The sequence below is a fragment of the Antennarius striatus genome, chromosome 12 (assembly GCF_040054535.1).
Source record: "Antennarius striatus isolate MH-2024 chromosome 12, ASM4005453v1, whole genome shotgun sequence".
Classification (NCBI taxonomy): domain Eukaryota; kingdom Metazoa; phylum Chordata; class Actinopteri; order Lophiiformes; family Antennariidae; genus Antennarius; species Antennarius striatus.
Window position 1 is genome coordinate 20845174 of NC_090787.1, and position 24168 is coordinate 20869341.

General features: G+C 41.7%; 1 protein-coding gene across 3 annotated transcripts in view; it reads right to left on the bottom strand.

The window, feature by feature from the left end:
- Positions 1-24168, bottom strand: part of plekhm3 (pleckstrin homology domain containing, family M, member 3) — a 42424-nt gene continuing 18256 nt past the window's right edge. For all 3 annotated transcript variants that reach the window (XM_068329116.1, XM_068329117.1, XM_068329118.1), the window contains exons 4-8: positions 22643-22788; positions 21518-21711; positions 15768-15831; positions 5119-5276; positions 1-2821 (exon numbers count right to left, since the gene is read on the bottom strand). In XM_068329116.1, coding sequence (XP_068185217.1) covers positions 2659-2821; positions 5119-5276; positions 15768-15831; positions 21518-21711; positions 22643-22788 — 725 coding nt within the window. In that variant the 3' untranslated portion in view covers positions 1-2658. The remainder of the gene's footprint in view (positions 2822-5118; positions 5277-15767; positions 15832-21517; positions 21712-22642; positions 22789-24168) is intronic.

Genomic DNA, 24168 nt, shown 5'->3' on the forward strand with positions numbered 1-24168 from the left:
GAGGTGTCAACTTCACAAAAGTAAATTTACAGTAGAAAAAGAAGATTCAAACATTTATATTCTTAAAGATGCTCTTCCTGCATGATTATGATTACTCACAAAAATAAACCCACAAGTCACCTCAAAGTTGCAGAAGACATCAAACCTAAATGCATCCAGACAAACAACACGAGTGTTTCTCCACACAGAATTCACACACGTTGAATATAAAGAGGATTTTCTTTATTGGCATCAGTGGCTAGCAGTCAGATTTGAACAAAACCAAACCGTTGGAAGGGCTGATTGAATAAATAAATTAACTTGTTGTACTTGCATAAGAGTTTGACATGAAACAAAAGTCATATATAAATAATAAAGTGCCAAAGAGAGGAGTTTAAGTGCAGTTACTCTGCTTAAATACTGTACAGTATAGTTTCCAAACATGTCAAGTAAATACAGACGATCAAATGAAAGTTTTATCCTGAAGTCGCTCACACTCGTTCGTCTGTTCACACAGCAGTGAGAATCATTTTTAGCAACAAACTGGCCGTCACATTTCATCTGACACAAGTGGGTGATCACTACAGTTAAAGGATCGACAGGTTTAACTAGTCTCACATAACAGATTAACCAGCATGTTGGTATTCATGCTTCTAATTACAGCTGGAGATAGAAAATATACGAAATGATCAGGGCAGTGAGAGAAAACAATGTTATCAACTAAATCTAGGCGCACCTAACAGCCTTTCATTTTCTCAAAAACCGACAGTGCACCTTATACATGAATTATTTTTTGTTAAAGGCCATTCATTGTAGGTGCGCCTTGTGGTCCAGTGCGCCTTACAGTGCAGAAAATACTGTAAATGAATGGAAAAAGTCACACAGATGAAATACAAAAACAAAATCACATCCTTGTTTGTTTTAATACAGCAGGAACAAAAAGGCGGTAATAACTTAAACATTTATTTTGAATATCACACGACACGGGAGGAGTTAGCGCAACATAAAAACTGACGTTAGTGCATTTTCCTGTCATATTTTAACTATGATTTACATTTTGTTCTGGTTACAGTATCACACACACACACACACACACACACACACACACACACACACACACACACACACTAAACTTTTCACAACAATTGAAACACATTTCCTTCAAATTTTGTCTTATGGCTCCAAAACACTAAAACCAAACCACAGATCAGGTGAATGAGGGAGGGATTAACACTGTAATCTAGATGAACGGAGTAAATCTGAGTTTCTCATAGGTGGCAGGACCTGCTTTGCTTCACTGACTCACGTAAACCATCCTACAGAGACGAGCACAGCCAGGGGGAAGTCTGTTTCCCATTTGAACAATAAGCCTTTTTTGTTCTGGTACAAAATCAAAATCATTTCTTTCCCTTTTTGTTGGATTCCTGTGTGACGCCGGCCCACTGGACATTCATCATCCTGGTGAACTGTCTTTAGACCAGGATGGAGATGCAGCTTGTTCCTTGAGGAAAACGTTTAGTCATGATTATGAGGTTATAAAGGTCATCTTAGACATGCTAAAAGCTGAAGCTGAATCATGTGACAGACTGCATGAACAAAGAGAAGAAAACGACAAAATGAACGAATGAGTTCAAAAAACATCTTTCATTTCACACCTACGAGTGGACGGAGGGACTTGTATACTTCCATCGGTTATCTGTCATTTCTGTTTAGTTATCTGGGGAAACTTCTTCACAAAGTTTTCAGTCACATGAGGATCAATGGAGACGAGTCGCCACGGCGAAATAAAACCAGATAATCCAGTTCGGCATTTGCTAAAACATATTGATTAGTAAATTATCAAAATAGTTAATGGTTCACGTTCTATGATTAAGAAATGTTTTAAATACATTTAGCAACAGGTGCATCAAGATTTGTTCATTTCTAAAAGTGAAAATATTTTTGCTGCCTCTTCATCACTGTGACGTCATTGATTTGATCCTCAACAATTAATTTTTGGTTTCTCACCAAAACCTCCAACTGTTCATTCCGGCGAATCGGATTCATTCCTATTGCAAATTAATTTAGTAAGAAAGTGAGAGTTCATTCATGAGAGCTAAAAAATGAAGACAGATCTTTTTTTTTCTCGTTTCTGACTTCATTGTTACTGACATGAACCGCCAGCAGCTGAATTCTGGGTAAAGACGGAGCCGTTTCAATGGAGCAGTTCTTTCATCAGATATGAAATATGACTCTCATATGTTCATTTGTTCTGGAACAGAGAGGCGGAGTGGACGCTCTTGTGTTCGACCAACCACATCTTCACATGTTAGAGGCTGCTAGCCTGATAAATAAATGATAAATCACTTTCCAGTTCAATACATTTTCAGTCCATTGATGACTGCTGACAGAGGTGGAAGTTCAAAGTGAAGACGGTCATTTCTCCAGTTTACCAGCTGTGATTCGATATTCAACCCCCGGAGTAAGAAATACCTGAAGGGAGTGATGTGATGACGACGATGGTAAAAGACGTCCTTGATGTCTTTGAGTACAAAAGAGTGGTGGGGGGGGGGTGTTCATTGTTACACACACAAAGACAAACACGCCGATGCATCAGATCAGGTCCTCGTGACACTCATCCTGGAGTCACACACAGATCAGAAACAGGCACTTCGTCCAGCATCGACGCCCGGCGGCGCCTCAGGAGTCCTGGTAGGGCAGGTGGAAGCATCCGGGGGTGTCGTCGTCCGGCGACCAGAAGGAGGACGGCCTCTTGTGGTGGAGCTCTCGGCGAACGCAGCGAGGACACGGCTGAGCTTTCTGTCGACATTCAGTGTGGAACACGGCGCCGCACATGTCACACCTGCAAACGTGAAGAGGAACACACTGATTGGTCGACAAGTTTCTGCTGTGTGTAAAACCTGCTGGTTCAACACACCACCACTTAAAGAAGTACAATACTGGACTTACAGTACTTTCTGCACTATAAGGTGCACCAGAATATAAGGTGCACCTTCAATGAATGGCACATTTTAAAACCTTTTTAAAACCTATGAGGCACACAGTCGGTGCACCTCATAGTGTGGAAAATACTGTAGTTTACTCCACTGTCACAGAGGAGAAAACTCAACATGTCTGTGTTTAATACTCTCAGGAGACCTAAGACCATCTGTTTGTTATTTTCATATGAAAAAACTTTTCCAACAAATTTCCAAATAAACACATTGTTACATTTTCCATTCTTTGAGTGTGTGAAGCTAATGCTAGCAGGCTTAGCATTAATGTTAAACAACCTGCATCTAATTTGCTGTACAGATTCGACAGCAGTATTGCTCTGTTAGTTTATCTATCAACTAAAACATATTTATTTAATATTTCCAAATATACCCGCACTTACCGGCATATACCGGTAAGTGCCACAAAAAGGTTGGGGACCGCTGTATTGAACGACCCAGGAGGTGGTAAATGTAGCTACATTATAAGGTTTTAGTGGATTGGTTGCAAGTTGTTCAAAACCTCAGAAACAGTTTGCTGCAATGCCAACTTTAATAAACTGGAGGATCTAAGAATGGTCGGCTTCCTGTTATTACTCACTTCCTGCACCAGTAATGTCTGAGTAACAAAGTCAACAAAATCCATTTTAGCCCCAGTCGGTCCAGCAGATACAGCTGCTATCAGTTAGCGCTTAACACTTCCTTCACACAACATCTCAACGGGTTAGGGGTGTGTGTGTGTGTGTGTGTGTGTGTGTGTGTGTGGGTGTGTGTGTGTGTGTGTGTGTGTGTGTGTGTGTGTGTGTGTGGGTGTGTGTGTGTGTGTGTGTGTAAGAGATAATCTGGCCAGCCCACAGTCTTCCAGGAATCCGTCCAGATCAGCTCTTATCTCTCCGCTGACACTTTCTGGACTCTGATAGCTCTCTATGTCCTGCATGAATCCTCTTCAGTATCTGTCACTCCAACCAGCATCCTCATCAAGCAGCGTATTTACATTTTGGATATTGACTAATCGCAACACACAACATCAATTTTAAAAGATGAGGCATTTGCCAAATAATATAAATGACAACTTCTTTGTTTAACAACCTCACCTCTATAAAAAATGTGAGGACTGAAGAGAATATGATCACTGCAACAATGCAAAGGTGGAGGCAATACAACTGGAATAGTGTATTTTGCATATTGGAGACATAGAGTGCAGCGTTCGTCACTGTGGATCACAATATTCTTCTCAGGAGATAACAAGATGATGTGGGCATTAAAGACATAAACTGGTTTAAGTCATATCTGTCTGACATTTCAATTTGTTCATGTAAATAATAAATCTTCAGGAAGCAGAAGTTTTAGCTCTCTGGCTCCTTTACTCTAAAACAATCTCCCAGCCTCAGTCTGGGGGGGCCGACACCCTTATCTTATTTAGCAGTAGACTCCAAACCTTCCTCTTTAATAAAGCTTACCATTAGGAACAACCTAGCTTCCTTTAGATAACCTGCTATAAGCCTAGACACTTCTCTTCTTCTCCTTTCAGCTTTTCCCTTCAGGGGTCTCCACAGCCAATCAGTTGCCTCCATCTAACCCTGTCTTCTGCATCCTCATTGATTTGATTCCCATGTTTTATTTGCCAAAAGTTTTACGTCAGATGCCCTTCCTGACACAAACCTCTGTATTTATCCGGGCACAATAAGACACTGGCTTGGCCTAGACTGCTGAGGTTATTTGTCCTGTTAAAGGGAGTTACTTTAATTACTTTAGGAGCTTCTGTTCTTTCTTTGCTTTTTGTTGCTCATAACACAGACGCTTCACATGCTTGTGAGATACTGTCAGATACCTCTTCTATGGCAGAATCAAGCCCAAAATAAACCTACAGTAGTACCTCGAGATACGAGTTTAATTTGTTCTATGACTGAGCTCGTAGGTCAAACAACCTTTCCCCATTTAAAATACAGTAACTAAAATCATTTTAATCCATTCCAGCCCTGTGAAAAAACCCCCACACCACCTAACTTGCCCAGGAGGTGAACCAGCACCTCCCACTGCCAATTCACACTTAGAATTTTTTTTTTGTCCGACTTGGGTCTTGAACCAGTAAATTCCGGTCCCCAGCCCAAAACTTAGTGGGCTGAGCTAATGGCACCCCTTAAAACTTGAAGGTTAAGATGCTTACCTCTTGGTGGCGTTCTCTTGGAAAGGGTAGATGACCTGCCCGTTGTGGCACAGCTCACAGATGAAGCCTTTCTCTCGGCACAAGCTGCAGCTGAAAACATGGGAGCTGGCAAACTTGATCACCTTGGACAGGAAGGGAGCCAGTTTTCCATCAATCACCTGGATGGAGGGGCGAGGGGAAGAATTAAAAAAGAAAACACAATTATTGACATCACAGACATTTAAATTCACAATACAGTCAGAGCTGATGAAAGATCTGATGCTACTGTGGTCAGGGGTTACTGAAGTGGTCAGATCGGGATCCCTACATGGGTCTGCATTACAGTCGATATCTTGTTTAAAAGAAAATGTTTTGACTTACAAACATTTTATGGCTATTTTCTCAACGTTATTACAGAAGCAAAATGAAACGTTCAATATTTAAATAAGAAAAATAAGTAAAATTGAATGTAACAGGTAGGTTGAGATGTCTGGTTACTGTTTTATAAAAATCTGAATTGATGAAACTGAAATTCAGCCAAATATATTTAAGAAGAAATATATTTATATATAGAAATAAATAGATTATTTATTTATTAATATTTATAAACATCTAAAAAATATAGAAATATACTATATAGAAATATATTTAATACTTGTTATCAATCAATGCCCCATGTGGCATCCAGGATCAAAAAATTAGACAGAAACTTAATCTTAGGCATGTCCGACTCTTAGGCAACGTCTAAGTAATGTTTTAGATCTTATATATAATTTATTTGGAGAGTTGATATTTGTGATGTAATATAAGCAGAAAAAGTTTAAATACAAGCACCAACTCAGTAGAAATCAGTATTATCACATTTTAAATTGTCATGTTAAAAAAAAAAGGATGTAAAAAGACAGAAACTGAAGTAAAATCAGAAACACTGTTTCTGTTAGGTTTTGTGATCAAATTTGTTCATAATATAGTTTTAATATATTGATTAAAAGTATCTTTATAAAACTTAGATTCCTCCCAGTCCTGCAAAAATGACTGGTGGCAAGAAGAGAGGAGGAAAATGGTTAATGAGGTGAAAAACTTTTGAAGGCCACACTTGGCAAGTTCCTTTATGAAATAAACAAATGAAGAGGTGTCAGTGGGAGTCCAGAACACTATTATACTAAAGAGATTCACAGAGAGAAGCAGATAGCGACAAGAAAAGTGCAGAATCACAGAGGAAAGCAAAAACAATCTGGTCAATCATTTTTGTGATGCAGACTGAGCTTTATGAGCAACGAGGAGCGGAGAGGGAGAATGTAACAGAGGAAAGTAGGAGAAAGACTGTATATATATATATATACACACACACACACACACACACACACACACACACACACACACACGAGAGAGATTTGATTTTTAAAATCAGGTTTATTCACAAAATCCGAATTACAAGATAATCACATCTTTTGGACACAAAATCCAAAAGAGATTCACGCAAACAGGAACTCACATTTCAAAACCAAGTAATATGAAATGTAGGTACATAAGCAAAACATACATGAATTAAACCAACCACTGACTGAACACAAAGAGACACACTCAACACGGAACATAAGTCACCTTTGACACACCACAGAGCGAGAGAGAGCCTGCATTCAGTCACAAGTGGTTCCACCTGGCAGAGCCCTGGACCTCCTTATTGTGTTCTCCTTCATGCCGTTTATTACAGGTTGGGGAAAAGAGGAAATCATGCTCTATGTATAACATGAATGTTTCAGGCTGTGACCAACCTGAGTGACTTTCTAGACTACAAGAACTGTTCAGGATTGTTACTTATCATTAATACCACTTAATGTACAGACAGTGGAACAAATAACACTCTGTACAAGTTAAAATATGAGTTCAGATCAGAGCTTTTTGTGTTGTTATATTGTATTTTATTGTTGAGTTCCATTACTTTCACTTTTTACTTTACTCTTTTGAAAAACATTTCTCCATTTAAAATAACTAAATTCAATTTAATTCATTCCAGCCTTGTAAAAAAGCCTGCAACTTTTTAAATTATGAAAAAAAACCTCATCTTCTTTACCTACCAATAGACATTCATATTTTACCTGTGTATAATTAATTATATATAAGTTACACAAACAATGATAAAGTATGGAAAGAAACAAAAAATGAGCTACGTCTTTACTCCAAGAACGAGATCCGGTCCATTTCCAACCGAGAGGTAGGACCTGATTTAGACCTGTGCCTTCAATAAATCTATTGACATCAACAACTAACTTTTTGCTTTGTCTGGTTTTCTTTGTCTTATAATCCCCGGAAACAGTTTAATGCAAAAACAGACAAATATTTTTCTAATTCTGCAAATGTCCTCCCTCTGTCCAATACAACCTACACCAAACTTCAGCAGCTTCGCCCAGCCCGGTCCAAATGTTCCACATGACGAATGGTTCCCGTGATGGAGGCTGACAGGCTCAGTAATTAAGGCCCTCTATAATTGAACTGGTCAGAATCAAACGGCTGGCAGCACAGCTCTGGTGGCTGACTGGTGTCGAGTGACAGAAGTAAATGGATAGACGAAAACGGGGATAGGGCAATTACTTAAAAATATATTGCTTAGTTACACAAGACTGATTTACTAGTGCACAGCATCACATTAATGTCAGAAAATTCACAAACGACTTCCTTCATTTCCTCATAGACATTCCATACTCCTGCTGTTCCTGATGCAATAAATACTGTATGCGGTGACCATTTTATTACCTGCACAAAAGGGACACTAGTGGGCAGGGTCTCAATGTTACTATTTTTCAACAAAGACTTTCTAACTTCTACCTTTTGTACTCAATTTAACCCACATTCAGCAGGGACAACACCAAAGCCACATATTGATGGATGTCCTGTCAGGGCCAGTCTGCAGTTAGCCTGCTTGCAGATCTGATTGACATTTAGGATCAGCAAGATCAAAACGACTACTGTCACCCATTTGTTGACCAATGTGCATTATCATTAATGATTTTATAAACCAATCAATTAAAAGGTTTGATTTCTTGGGTAATAAAGCAACATGATAGAAGTATAAATGGGATAAATACTCTAAAACTCACACCATCTCCTCCAAAGCGAATTTTCAACATCTCTGGTTTAGAAAAAAACCTTCCATATTTGCTATATGACACTGAATCTAACCATTCAAATGTATTAACATCTTACCCTTCTTTGCCTCCAAGCACCCCCAAACACACCACCTTCTCTTCCTCCATCCATCCTCTGAAACTCCCTCTCCAGTTTAACCCCCCTCTGCTCCATGCAGAGTCCTTGTGTTTCAAAACCTCCTAATCCCCTAAAACTCAGAGAGCCAGCTAGGATGTTTTGGTCTATCTGATCTGGGGGTTCCCCAAAAACTTCCGGATGAGAAGTGTGTACATATTGGCACACATAATTCTGGCTATGCCTTCATCATAGATTAACAAACAAACTTCACCCTGATGTGAAATAAAAGTATATTCCATTAAAAAGCCAAAGCAAAAGTAGTACAGTATTCCCTTGTTTGTTCGCGCTTCAAGATGCACGGCTTCACTACATTGTGGAGGTAGGTGTCACGTAATATCGAAAATGCATGCTATCGGTTGACCGCATCCAGAAGTTTGTTGCGTTCTGAGACCCACGGAACACAGCGCACTTCTGTGAAACACAAAAGAGCTTTAAACAATCTAAAAGAGTGTGGGAAAAGGTAATAAAATATAAGGTGGTTTAATATCAGTATGGGAATGTTAAAATAGTATGTTAAAATCACCATAAATAATAAAATAAATAGTTCATCGACTTTTGTTTGTTACGGGTGGTCCTTGAACGCATTAACTGTGAGTAACGAGGGATTAAGTAGTACATTCTGCAGTTATTTGTTCTGGTTTTCAGGTGTCAGATTTGTTGGGCAAGCACTTGGTGACATTGGTAAGGAAAAACTGCCCTTGAACAGGCAGAAACTTCCTGCAGATCCAAAGGAGGAGGGAGAATGACTGGTAGACTGTTGTGGAGATGGAGAGAGGTGGGGACAGCTAAAAGCATGTCAGCAGTAGTGGGAAACAGCAGAGGTTTTCCACCCTGTCCAAGTTCAGCGAGTCAGAGGGGATGGTAGATCCACAGCGGTTTTTTAAGACTTCTAGCATAACTTCTGCTATCCTTTTGCTGGCTTCAATGGGTCCATATTGTAGTGTTTGGGTTTTCCACTAAGCAACCCATGATGTTCTCATAAACAGATGCTCAACAAAGTAAAGCATGTCAAGATCAACAGATGGTGGACTTAAAGGGTGACTTAGTTCTCTACTCTTAACAAAATGAGTGCAACCAATGATGTCATTAATAAGCAACACCCAAACACCCTAATCCCAACCCAAAACCACTAAAAAATAATGGTGGTAATACAACATGACTATTTCATTCAGCTGCTTTATACACTGAAAACTATTCCAATTATGATGCAAATTTTTTTTGGTTTGCTGTAAAATTTGCAGCAACTTTTTAAAAGTTGATTATCTAAATTCAATAGTACCTCGAGATATGAGTTTAATTTGTTGTAAGTATCTGAAGCAACATTTCACCATTTAAAAATATATAAAAACATTTTAATTAACCCCAAACCCCAACTTGTGAAAAAAAACATTTTTATCAATTAATAGACATGCATACTTTGCCTTTGTATAATTATATATAAGCAATGATAATGTATGAAAACAAATACAGAAGTCAAAAGAACACACAATCTACTTCTGAGAAAAACGTGAGATCCTGTCTCGGCTGATTTTCTATCCATCCACCAGTACATGGGACAGAACGAGATCTGGTCACAGGTGATGTTGTATCCATCCACCAACTAGCGGTGGTGTCCCAAGCATGACTCATAGCTTGGATTTCTCTCGTATCCCGAACCAAAATATGAACACAGCGACGGCAATTATCTCAAATAACTTGATGTATGTTGATCAGCTCGTATCTCAAAGTAGTATTGTATTCTGATACAGGCATACCATCCACGCATTCATTCATCTTCAACGGCTTATCCGGGGCCTGAGTCGCGGGGGCAACAGTCTCAGCACGGATGCCCATAATTCCCTCCCACTAGACACCTCTTCAAGCTCTTCTGAGGGGATCCCAAGGAATTGCCAGGTCAGCCAAGAGAGATCAATCAATCAACTGTTATTTAGATAGCACATAATCACATTAGCAGACATTTCAAATCGCTTTAACAGACAGTCTCTCCGGCGTGTCCTAGGTCTTCCCCGAGGTCTCCTACCGGTAGCACCCGCCTGTAACACCTACCCAGGAAGACGTCCAGGAGGCATCCAGAACAGATGCTTGAGCCACCTGAGCTGGCTCCACTCAATGTGGAGGAGCAGCGGTTCTATTGCATTTTGTGACAGAGCTCATAACCCTATCTCTAAGGGTGTGCCCAGCCACGCTAGGGAGGGAAATCATTTCATGCAGGATCTTGTCCTTTTGGTCATGACCCACAGCTCATGACCTAAGGTGAGAGTAGGAACATAGATTGACCGGTAAATCAAGAGCTTTGTCTTATGACTCAGCTCTTTCTTTACCACGACAGACCTATACAACGACTGCATCACCACAGAAGCTGCATCGATCCGTGTGTCAATCTGACATTCCATAATTCCCTGACTCGTGAGAAAGACCCCAAGATACTTAAACCCCTCCACTTGGGGCAACGACTCTCCACCACCTTGGAGAGGGCACACCGTTTTTTTCCATTTGAGAACCATGGCCTCGGATTTGGCCTCATCCCACTTTCTCACCAGCAAAGCACCCCACTGTATGCTGAATGTCCAGGTTTGATGAGGCCAACAGGATAGCATCATCTGCAAAAAAACAGAGATGAAATCCTTCGGTCCCCAAACTAGACTCCCTCTGGATCCTGGCTGTGCCTCGAAATTCTGTCCATAAAGATTATGAAACAAACCAGTGATAGAGGGTAGCCCTGCCAAAGTTAGAACGGGTCTTGACTTACTGCCGGCAATGTGAACCAAGCACCAGCTTCTGCCATACAGGGACTGGACAGCCCTCAGTAAAGGGCCCTGAACCCCACACTCTGAAAGCACTCCACACAAGATACCACAAGGGACAAGGTCAAATGCCTTTTCCAGATCCACATAGCACATATGGACAAGTCAGGAAAAATCCCATGATCCCTCGAGCACTTGATGGAGAGTGTAGAGCTGGTCCAGTGTTCAGCGACCAGGACTAAAACCGCATTGTTCCTCCTGGATCCGCGGTTCAACTGTAGGTCTAATCCTCCTCTCCAGTACCATAGAATAGACTTCACCATGAGGCTGAGGACTGTGGTCATCCTATAGTTGGAACACACTGTCCAGTCCCCCCTTCTTGAGGTACTCAGGGCAAATCTCATTCACCCTTGGTGCCTTGCCACCAAGGAGTTTCGCAACCACCTCCCTGACTTCAGTTTTGGTGATGGACGAGTCCAGCTCTGACACCTCAGCCTCTGCTTCCTCTGTGCAAGACAGGGTAGTGGGATTGACGAGATCCTCAAAATATTTTCTTCACCGCCCGACTACTACCATAACAGGCACCTGAGACATTTCAACCACAGCTAAGAGCAGCCGCTTGGACAATGGAGGTGGGGAACATGGTCCACTCTGACTCCCTGTCCCCAAAGTCTGAATCTCGGAGAAGCTCTCCCTGAGGTGGGAGTCAAAGACATCACTGACAGAGGGTACCACTAGATGTTTGGGCCTGCCGAGTCTGTCCGGCCTCTTGCTCTGCCAGCGGATCCAGTTCACCACTAGGTGGTGATCACTTGACAGCTCAGCCCCTCGCTTCACCCGAGTGTCCAAGACAAGTGGTCGGAGGTCTGATGATATAACAACAAAGTTGATCATCGACCAACTTTGTTGTTATAGGGTGTCCTGGTGCCATGTGCACTTACAGTATGGACATCCCTGTGCTTGATAAACGTGGTCATTATGGACAAACTGTGACTAACACAGAAGTCCAATAACAGAACACCATTCGCATTCAGATCAGGGAGGCCGTTCATCCCAATCACCCTTTCCAGGTCTCACTGCTCATGTGAGTGTTGAAGTCCCCAAGAAGAACAATGTAGTCCCCAGTCAGAGCACTATTTAGTACCCCTCCCAGGGACTCCAACAAGGCCGGGTATTCCGCACTGCTGTTTGGACTGTAGGCCGAAACAACAGTGGGACACCTGTCCCCAACCCGAAGACACAGGGACCCTTTCGGTACCTCTCAACCTCCTTCTTGAGCTCAGGCTCCTTTCCCCCAGTGAGATGATATTCTATGTTCCAAGAGCCAGATTCCTTGTCCGGAGATTGGGTCGTCGAGTCCCATGTTGTTGACTGCCACCCAATCCATACTGTACCCGTCTACTACGGTTCCCCTCGGCAGGTGGTGAATCCACCAAAGGTTTGGCCCATGTTGTCCTCCTGAGTTCAGCCCGGCTGGGTCCCGTGGGCAGAGGCCTGGCCACCACACGATCCCCAACCCCGGGCCTGGCTCCAGGGTGGGGCCCCGGTTCTGCCATACTGGGCAATGTCACGGTTCTAGATATTTTTATGCTCATCGGAATTTTGAGACTGCTCTTAGTCTGGCCCGTCACCCAGGACCTATTTGCCAAGGGAAATCCTACCAGGCACATAAAGCCCCTGACAACACAACTCCTGGGATAATTTGGGCTATCAAACTCCCCCACCATGATAAGATGGCATTTCCAGGGAGAGGACAGACATACCCTTAATTTACAAATGCAATTGTAAATTAAAGGCGGCACGGTGGCGCAGTGGTTAGCGCTGCTGCCTCACAACACGGCGGACCCGGGTTCAAGTCCCGCTCTGTGCGGAGTTTGCATGCTCTCCCCGTGTCTGCGTGGGTTCTCTCCGGGTTCTCTGGCTTCCTCCCACCTCCAAAAGCATGCACTTCGGGTTGATTGGCCGGTCCCAAATTGACCATAGGAGTGAGTGTGTGTGTGAATGCTTGTTTGTTTCTATGTGGCTCCGCGGTACACAGGCGTCGTGCCCGGAGTGTCCCCCGCCTCACGCCCTGAGACTGCCAGGATAGGCACTGGCTACCCCGCGACCTGCGTTAGCGGATTAAGCGGGTTGGAAAATGAATGAATGAATGAATTGTAAATTAAGGGTATGCCTTAATCCTTTAATTTTGGTGACTGAGGAATCTTATCTTCACAAATGGAGTTTAATTGGTTACTACGTTCCCAATTAGTACTTATGGTCACAGTCTGATGTTTGAGGAACACAGTTTATTGTGCATTTGCAGGGGAAAACCTCCACCTAAACTCAAAGCCATGAGCAGAAACTGGAAATCTTTTTGAGAACCTTTAACATTTACTTAAGAGGCCTCTGTGTGTCTGGACAAGTGTGAGTGGAGAGGCATGCCAGGCATAGAGGGAATGCCAGGGTGTCACTGTGGGAAGCCTGCTACACACACACAGTTATTTTCCTACTACTTTAGTGGTCACACAAAGGCCAAGAAACAATCTTTAAATCAGCAGAGGAAAAGGCCAGAGTGTCTTTAAACAAACACGTATGCTTCACCAAATGAGCTTGTTCCTAATCGGGGCTGTGGGTGGAGGCTATTTGTTGCGAGGTGAATAGAGTAATGTGGTCCAGGGTTTAGCCAGGAAAGGTTAGCCTTCACTGACCTCTGAACAGGAACAAAAAAAGCCATGTTGATTAAGGGCGTCATTTTACTCAGGAGGCAATTGAAAAGAAACAAGCTTGTTAATATGGAAAACCAATTAATAAGGATAGTGCTTGAGAATCTGGCGGAGGGGGGAGGAGAGAGGGTGAGAAAAAGACAAGCTGGAGCATTGCAGACTCTACCATTGTTAAAATTAGTGCTAAAGCACCAGTGTGGGCTTTATGAGTGATTCACAAAGTTAAGCATTAAAAGAGAGAATGAAGAGCAAACATGCATTTAACACACGTTTGTTGAGCATGTGTGAGGCCAAGGGGATGTTGGGAAGAATGGAGGGATGTCACGCTTTGTTTTTCTGCCTGTTGATTCTGAATGTGACCAATTAGTGAAGCAGAGGGACACAGAGTGTGGGACTGGAGCGGGAGGAGGACGAGGGGTCCAACTGCTTTTACCATGAGAGTCTGTGGCTGCTCTGAGTCAGACGGGTGAAAGAGAAAATAGGGCAGGGTAAAAAATAATGAACATAATGACAAACAAAAGAACTTTTCAGTCATTTGTGGTCGCTTTTCTCTGACCCCCAACTCAGTTCAACGACCAGATAGTGAAACACGAAAGGCCAAGATATGTTTTCTTTCTCATCTACAGCTTTTGCCAAAGAAATTTACTAAATTTCTTACTTCATTCTTATGAAATACTATCAGGTGACTTTTAATGAAAAACTTGAACAAAGTGTGCTAAAATCTTTCATTAAAGAAGAGAGTGTTTGCATTACTGCCGTTGATAGCAAGTAAAACTTGTACTTCAAATATGATAATTTGCTAAAAATCTGCAGACTGAAAAAGATTTAAATTATAGGTTCAGTTGAGTTAAAGGATTCCATAATGAAGATTTGATTTGAATTCTTTCCACTCGGCCCAATTGTTTTCCTGGATTAGAACACTTGAAAGGCTAACCCTGTTCTAAATAGGGCTACTAAAGGATAATACCCTCTCTTATCGCTGCTAGGACATGGACAGTTGCCAAAGAATCAAAGGAGAGGTTATGTTTACTGAGCGGATAAGGTTAGAGCTATTAGATGGTTTTCCATCTCCCAACAAATCCAATAAAAAGACAAGCAACTCCAAAAATGCGATAGTTTGTCTTCAATATTTTCTTCTGTCTTGGCTTTTAGGTCCAAGTCTTACAGTTCAAAAGGAAAACCTTCAGCAAGTCTTAGATAACAGGTAACAAATAAATCCACTAGAATAAATGTGTTCTACTGTTTTCTGAAAATGTTTCATGGGACTACTTCCTGCAGCGAAACGAAGTGACTTGCTACACATTGCCGAAGTTTGTTCACGGAACTGTCTTTAACTAGTAAGTATAGCAGCAAAGTGTCACAGCCAAAGTTTAGCACCTTATGGCTGGAAAACATTTTTCTTGATAGCTAGTCAAATGAGCGAGCTTATCGGCTATCTGCTATCAAACAACCTCCTGCAGCTCAAACATGTTGCTTTCTTACAAGAAATAAGATGACTAATGATTTATAGTCACAATAGGAACTACTACTTGTAAATACTGTTAAACTGATTAAACAGATCAGGATTGTGGTCAGTGTTAGCTACTAAAGCTAGACAGAATATAGAGCAGGATTTATTCATTAAACTCTCTCTCTCTCTCTCTCTCTATCACACACACACACACACACACACACACACATTCACATATATCTACATACATGTAAACACGCACACGCCGCAGTGCACTGGCGTCGTGCCAGAGTGTACCCTGCCTCACAACCCCAGTCAGCTGGGACAGGCACAAGCATCCCGCAACACACGAAGGTGGAAGAAGCGAGTTTTAGGATGAATGAATGAACACACACATATACATGCAGTATATGCATGTACAGTATATACACACACATTCATATAAACATACATATATATATATACACATACACACATACATATACACACATCTGTGTGTGTGCATACCTGCTGCAGGTCAGCCATGGAGTATAGGTGAATGTGCTGCAGCAGATATTCCCGGGGGAAGATCCTTTGAAAAGACACAAGAAAGAAGTTTAATTTTTAACTATAATCAATATTATGCCACAACACAGACAAAACAACGCAACTTTAATTAAAAAGGGGACAATATCCAGCTTCATTGATCCAAGACTCAGGATTATAGTACACTGAATGATAAGGATCTACGTAATATATATCTTAAATATATTGTTTTTTTCTTCTTACATATACTGTATATTGGTGGTAGTTTAAACACTTCTCCTTTGTTTCCAAATATGAAAGAACGATCACATACTGAAATATGAGCTCTACCGATTTAATGTTTAACCAGCAGCCTCTCTGTTCATAGCACAAGTAGACATGTTGGTCAGACGCATTCCATCATCTATTATGTGGTAAAAGTGTGTGTGTGTGTGTGTGTGTGTGTGTGTGTGTGTGTGTGTGTGTGTGTGTGTGTGTGTGTGTGTGTGTGTGTGTGTGTGTGTGTGTGTGTGTGTGTGTGTAAATGGCATCCTCTTAGACTGCTAAGATGGACGGCACCATGTTAAATCCTGTCTGAGCTGTGATGAGTGTCACCAAAGCAAAGGAATATGTGTGTGCATTCATATGCATAGTGTGCGTGTGCGTGTGTGTGTGTGTGTGTGTGTGTGTGTGTGTGTATTGCAGGTCTTCTGATAAACTACTCTGTTTGGTACATTACCAGTGGTTACCACATATGCATTACAAAGACAATAACGATATATGCATTTGTCTCCAATAATCAAACACCATAATCGGACAGACACACACGCACGTATGCACGCACACACAACTCACACATTCCTTGTTTATTGTGTAGTCAGTGCCCAGATGCACACACCCTTAAAGTGTGTGCTGAAATTGATAAAACTGCTTGAGAACCAACACATTTGGAGATTACACACAGAAGACACACAGATCATGTGTGTATGCCAACAGAAAACTATGTTTAGTATCTGATAATATTTGATACTGCTTTTTACTTTGTTGTTTCTAGTCTAGCAGAAACACCGCAGTGATTCTGATGGTGAAGTGAAGGTGGGTCCGTTCTTAAAAAAGTGTGTGTGAACCAGCAGATGTAGGAAGTCCTGCAAATATACACATGTATGTGTGACTGTTTGCTCTGAGAATGGATACACACATTAAATCTAATGCAAACCAAAACAATGTACAGTATGTGCACAAAATGTTATCTCTGCCAAAGATACAACTTTAATGTACTGTATGTTTACACAGTGTAAATTGATACCACTGGATGTGGTTTGTGTCGGAAACACTACATGTATTTGTTGTATATTAAAAATCAAACTGTTTCCACAGCAATCCAGTGAAGCTTTAACATCATCGATGACGTTCACACCAATAAATGCTCATTACAAACTCAGGCGCCTCAGGAGATAAGCAGTTGCAGATACAAAAGGCTAATCACTAGCAGATGACATCACAGTCAAACAAACATTTCTGGTTCATTCAGCTATTTTTATATTGATGGTCAAAAAGCAATGCAACCCATTACACAAAATCATTTTGGGTAGCTCAAAGAATCATGATGTAGTACTGTGACAGGAAGAGTATGGTGGTGTCTGTAACCCATCGCTCCCAAATCTAATATCTAGAAACAGCCATTGACCTGGTTTCACTGAAGTAATGTAGCTAGCATGAGCTTCATTAGTGATCTAACTAGAGCTGTTAAAATCCACAGTAGTTGTTATGACCCTTGATATCACTGAAAGTTTCAGATTGAAAAAGGAGAAGTATATATTTGATTTCTTCTCTTTGAAAGTGGGCTCTGTCTAAAGTCTGGTACGTACAGGCTGTCCCATAAAATATGTAAACCCTTTAGCAGCTGATAACTAAATCTTTGTTGTTTTCTTGCAGATTATATGCATTGAAGTCAATGATGGCAGCCAGACTAAAGTAAATGCTACTGGAAGTATGAAAATGCAGTCAAGTGCAAAGACAATTTAGGAGGGAGTTTTAAAAAAAACTCGAATTTGGGATGAGTTTAAAGCTGATGGAACTGTTCAGAACTTCCACAAGAAGCGTTCTGCAAGGCCACGAACATCACTAAGACCCATGAAGGAAGAAAGAGTCCTGGGAACGTTTCATCAAAATCCAAAAAAGTCTGTGCGGCAAGCTTGTCGTGAGGAAGGGACACCCTCGTAAATTATCTTTGCACTTCAACTGAATGTCCGTACTTCCAGTTGCATTTTAGAATAAATTTACCTTTTTTTTAGTGTAGTCTGGCTGCCACTATTGACTTCAATGCATTTAATCTGCAAAAAACCCACAAAAAACTTAGTCATCAGCTGCTAAAGGGTTTATACATCTATTGGGACACCTTACACTCACCGGACACTTTATTAGGTACACCTGTCCAACTGCTCTTAACACTTAATTTCTAATCAGCCAATCACATGGCGGCAACTCAGTGCATTTAGGCATGTAGACATGGTAAAGACAATCTCCTGCAGTTCAAACCGAGCATCAGTATGGGGAAGAAAGATGATATGAGTGGTTGTTGGTGCCAGAAGGGCTGGTCTGAGTATTTAAGAAACTGCTGATCCACCGGGATTTTCACGCACAACCATCTCTAGGGTTTACAGAGAATGGTCCGAAAAAGAAAAAATATCCAGTGAGCGGCAGTTCTGTGGGCGGAAATGCCTTGTTGATGCCAGAGGTCAGAGGAGAATGGCCAAATTGGTTTGAGCTGATAGAAAGGCAACAGTGACTCAAATAACCACCCGTTACAACCAAGGTTGGCAGAAGAGCATCTCTGAAAGCACAGTATGTCGAACTTTGAGGCAGATGGGCTACAGCAGCAGAAGACCACGCCGGGTGCCACTCCTTTCAGCTAAGAACAGGAAACTGAGGCTACAATTTGCACAAGCTCATCGAAATTGGACAATAGAAGATTGGAAAAACGTTGCCTGGTCTGATGAGTCTCGATTTCTGCTGCGACATTCGGAGGGTAGGGTCAGAATTTGGCGTCAACGACATGAAAGCATGGATCCATCCTGCCTTGTATCAACGGTTCAGGCTGGTGGTGGTGGTGTAATGGTGTGGGGAATATTTTCTTGGCACTCTTTGGGCCCCTTGGTACCAATTGAGCATCGTTGCAACGCCACAGCCTACCTGAGTATTGTTGCTGACCATGTCCATCCCTTTATGACCACAATGGACCCAACTTCTGATGGCTACTTTCAGCAGGATAATGCACCATGTGATAAAGCTGGAATCATCTCAGACTGGTTTCTTGAACATGACAATGAGTTCACTGTACTCAAATGGCCTCCACAGTCACCAGATCTCAATCCAATAGAGCATCTTTGAGATGTGGTGGAACGGGAGATTCGCATCATGGATGTGCAGCCGAGAAATCTGCGCCAACTGTGTGATGCTATCATGTCAATATGGACCAAACTCTCTGAGGAATGCTTCCAGCACCTTGTTGAATCTATGCCACGAAGAATTGAGGCAGTTCTGAAGGCAAAAGGGGGTCCAACCCCTTACTAGCATGGTGTACCTAATAAAGTGGCCGGTGAGTGTATATAGCAGTGTAGGTGTTCTTGCTTTGGTTTGGACTGGCGCAGTTGTCTTTTTCACAGCAAGTTCCAATATTGTAAAGTAATTCTTGCTATTTAAATTCAGTACCACGCATGTGACACTTACCTAATACAACATTACTGGAATACTAGAGTGTGTTTTCTCTCTGGTTTATTGCAAACACAATTACTTGTTAGGTTTACCAACTCAGACTTTGACAGCCTTTACTCTCCATCTTAAGCTGGTCAAATATTACAACATGCAGTCAAACACATAAAAGTGTGATATGATTAGGGTCTGCAGAGCAGGGCTCAAACTCCAGTGCTCTGACTGGAGTGGTTGTGTATGGCACTGAGTATCCATGGATCTCTGTCTGCATGCAGCAGACATCTCTCCTCAGAGCGCCCCTGAAGTAGACGGATGAGTTTGGGAAGGTTTTAGTGCCACGGCCCTCATCAATCCTGCAGTGTTTAGAAGTGGTGGGGTACTAGCCGGCACAAGCTAATGGGACAGAAGTAAACAGAACACCATGATGCCGCTCGTCTATGCGTTGCAAAGAGAATGACTGATTTTTTTGGATAATGAAAGCACCACTAGTTCTGGTTTGAAGCCTCTTGACAATCCTGAGAATAAAAGACAGCTGTGGTACGGGACATTCAAATTCTCCTGAAAGTTACACATTCTAAGTGTGTCTCATGATAAATGAAAAGTTCATTCTTTTTAATTCCATTAATGTTCTCAAAACTATTTTTCCATAAGTATGATTCAAAGAAAGTAAAACATGTTAAAAACCATGTTAAACATCCTGATTAAGTTTTATTTAGGTTCCAGTCTCTTTGTTAAGGTGGACGACCCTCCTTCAGACATGGCCTGTTGCATCAGAATGCATTTGCGGCCTGCACCTGGGGCGAGGAGCATCCATCAGCTCACAGACGAGTCTTCCAGTGTGGGACCCCACTCAGATAAACACCACCCCCCTCCCCCTGACCATATACACACAGGCACACATTCTTAATGTATATGTAGCCTACATACATACAGGAATGCATGGAGATAAAATTTATGATAGCACGTATGCATACACTCAGACATATTTGCAAACACACATTCACAGATCACATGTGGAGATGTTGAAGATCTGTGTAATCAAGCCCCTGGTAGTCAACGGCAGGAGTTAATAACTAGTTTTCAGTTTGTGTCTGATGACACAGAGCGCTAATCTGAAACATAAAAGATAGCCGACCTGTTTGTCTTATCTTTTTTAAACTGGAGGCATGCCTGACCACAGACGGGAGGACTGATGGTAAACTAATTCCTAAACCTCAAGTACCACATACCTGTATGAGGACCACTTCACATATAAGGACAACAGAAACTCTTTGTTCAGTGACTGCAGAATGTTAACAGGGAAAGTCTAGTAAATCTCAGACTGCCTTGATTGGACTTCTTAAGGTCAGACTGAAATATGGTAGCTGACGGTATCTTGGTTGCCTTGTTTGTTTGGTACACCGCATTAATCATAAGTGATGTGATCAAGACAAATGCACGGATGTTCATCTGCAGATGTTTAGCGCAGTGATGTGTGTACTGAATATGAGCCGTAATTCAAAACTGTAGAACTGCTGAAATGCAAAAACAACAAACCACTCCTGAATGCTGCTGTTTTAAGCAGCACCTGATTGGAGATCCTACTGACGACAGTCAAGTTTAATATCTAGATTTTCATTTACTTACAAATGTCTGTGCTCACAAATTAACTTTTAATTCTCTTTGAAATCCAGTATTTTCCTTACTATAAGGCGCACCTAAAAGCCTTTAATTTTCTCAAAAACCGACCGTGAGCCTTATAATCCAGTGTGCCTTATATATGAAAAAAGTTTTAAAATAGGCCATTTATTGAAGGTGCGCCTCATAGTCCAGTGCGCCTTATAGTGTGGAAAACACTTTATTATTTTTTTTCTTCCTTGATACACCAGACTGCTTCATTCATGTACCAACCAACATTAATGCTTAACAAACAAACCATTACCTTATTTTATACTGATTCAAGCGTGGTTGGGAAACAGCGCTCTAACTTCAGAGGCATTTGATTCATTTCTCATGTGCAGAAACAAACCTCGGCACTGTACCAAACATGACCGTAAGGCTACCTTCGTCTGAGGTCCTCGGCAACGGTTGCTCGGCAGCTGAAGAGGTAGGCCCGCAACGACTGGAGCTGCTGACGGAGACGCAGGACAGTACTGAGAGGCTCACAGTGGTCGTACAGACAGGGGTTGAGTTGATGGACGTCCAACAGGGGCTCCTCGTACACAAACTCCAGGAACTCTTTGGCCTGCTTCGACACCTGAGGGATCACATCACAAGTCTACAAGCATGATTTTTAAAACAAAAAGCCACATTTAGTGACCTTGCCATTTGCTGCTATTCCCCACCATCATGTGAAGCTGCCTGTACTGTGTAGCAGTGACATGCAGCCAGGTTCATGGCTGGTGAGACACTGATGTTAAAGTTTGTTTGGAATCTAGTCATGCAAGACAAGACGTCAATTATTGATCTACAGCCCTGTTTTATCTCACAAACCTCAACAATCAGAAATATCACAGGCGAATCGTTTCACTTAGCGGTTAGAGAATTAGACCAATCCAAGTTAGAGTGACAGGTCAGTAAGTTTGAAAACAATAAAAAATAAATGCTTGAAAAGCATTTTATAATCTTTAGAATTATTCCTATTTTTAACCCAAATGTGCCGGAGAACTGTTCCTTCTGTTCTCGCAGAGAAACTGTTTTCACTGCTTCCTGGACTGTCAGAGACTCGAAAATCTTTTCCTGTTTTTAAAGAGAATCTTTCTCTTATTTGGTCTCATTTTTAACAAGCAGGTGTACATTATTGGTTCTAAACAAAGGAAGAATCTAAAAAAGGATTGGTATATTTTAAACTTTCTTCTGGGCCAACCAAAGATGGCGACTTATCTAAGCAGGAAGGAAAAAGGTTGAAGGTTCATCAAACTGCGGTGCAGAAACCATTTTAAGAAGAATGTGTCAAACAAGGATCAGAATCGATTTAACTTTTTCAGAGTTAAGAATGATTTAGACAATTTTACAAATCTATGGTTCAAAACATTCAAAACATACAAAAAGCAGAACAGTACATTATGTCAAAAACATAAAGATTAAATGTGGCTCGCTGGAGCGCGATGCATTGCCGTTCTGGCTCCGTGCTTTTAAAGCATACTGACTTGGTGGTATTCTTCACATGTGAGGGTGGGCTTCCCTACCTTGTGCTTGCTGGTGTCCCAGTTGTGCAGTAGGCGTGCAGGGATGAGGAAGGCGTTGTCCTGATGGCAGCTCTGACAGTAGTACCAGCCACTGTAGTAGCAAACCTTTGCCTTTCCTCTGGAGAGACCAACAGGATGTTGACACCCTGAGGAGAAAACCACTGTGTAAGGACGTGCGTCTCAGTGTGTGTATGTGTGTGTGTGTGTGTGTGTGTGTGTGTGTGTGTGTGTGTGTGTGTGTGTGTGTGTGTGTGTGTGTGTGTGTGTGTCTACAACTTCATAAACACATATCTGACATAAAATAATAGTCAAAATTTCAGAACAACCACACTAATATCTGAATGTCTAAGAGATCAAGGAGAATCGAATTCAACGATCTTTAATTGTCCAAAGTGGGCGTCAAACTAACAGCAATCTGTAAACCCAACGATAAACCTATTGTTATTACGGACCTATTGGGGACCACACAAGTCATCAAATGATCAATAAGAGATCAATATGAAATATCCTGTGTGCCATTCACACGTCCCAACTAGCTAATCAGCCTTAAACAGGTCAGTTGTTAGTATTGACAGTGTGCTGGAGGCGGCAGCAGCAGAGATACAATATCAGGAGAACACAAAGGTAGGGCAAATAACTTGGCGTTAATGTGTCGGTTTATTGCCACTCACTAAATACCACACTGATCCAGCCAGGCAAACATGTAGTATGATAAACAAGATATCCAGCGTGGAAAAGACTCATTTACACTGGATGAAAACAGATGTAAACCATTTTATTATGCTTATCAGAGAATTGTCAAAAAGTGTTTGAATGGAGATATTTGATGGCTTCAAGACTACTCTGAAATTTCACAGAAATCCACATGTTCAGCACAAATGACACTCAAATGTCAAAATACAAATTGCTTGAAGAATTTTGATGGAACTTGATGGACAGCGACAGGATGGATCAATTTTACATCTGGACAAAGAAGTGATTTTTTTTTTACTTCCTAAAACAAAACATGAGGCAGCCCTCATGGACCTCAATGGAGCAATGGTGACTGTGGCAAGGAGGTGAAGACACAGGTCCAAGCTAGCTGGAACGGGTGGAGGAAAGTGTCGGGTGTCTTACGTGACAGAAGAGTCTCTGCTAGAATAAAGTGACAATATATAAAACAGTGGTGAGGACAGTCATGATGGACAGACTGGAGACAGTGGAGCTGAAAAGAAGACAAGAAGCCGAGCTGGAGGTGGAAAAAAAGAAGATGCTGAGGTTCTCTAGGAGTGACGAGGTTGGGTGGGATCAGGAATGAGTTCATCAGAGGAAGAGTCAAGGTTAGATGTTCAAGAGACAAAGTTAGAGAGAGCAGACTTCAACGGTTTGGACATGTCCAGAGGAGAGATGGAGAGTATATTGGTAAAAGGTGTTGAGGATGGAACTACCAGGACAGAGGAAAACCAAAGAGAAGGTGGATGGATGTAGTGAGGAAGACATGAGGGCAGTTGGTGTTAGAGAAGAGGATGCAGAAGATAGTCTGATAT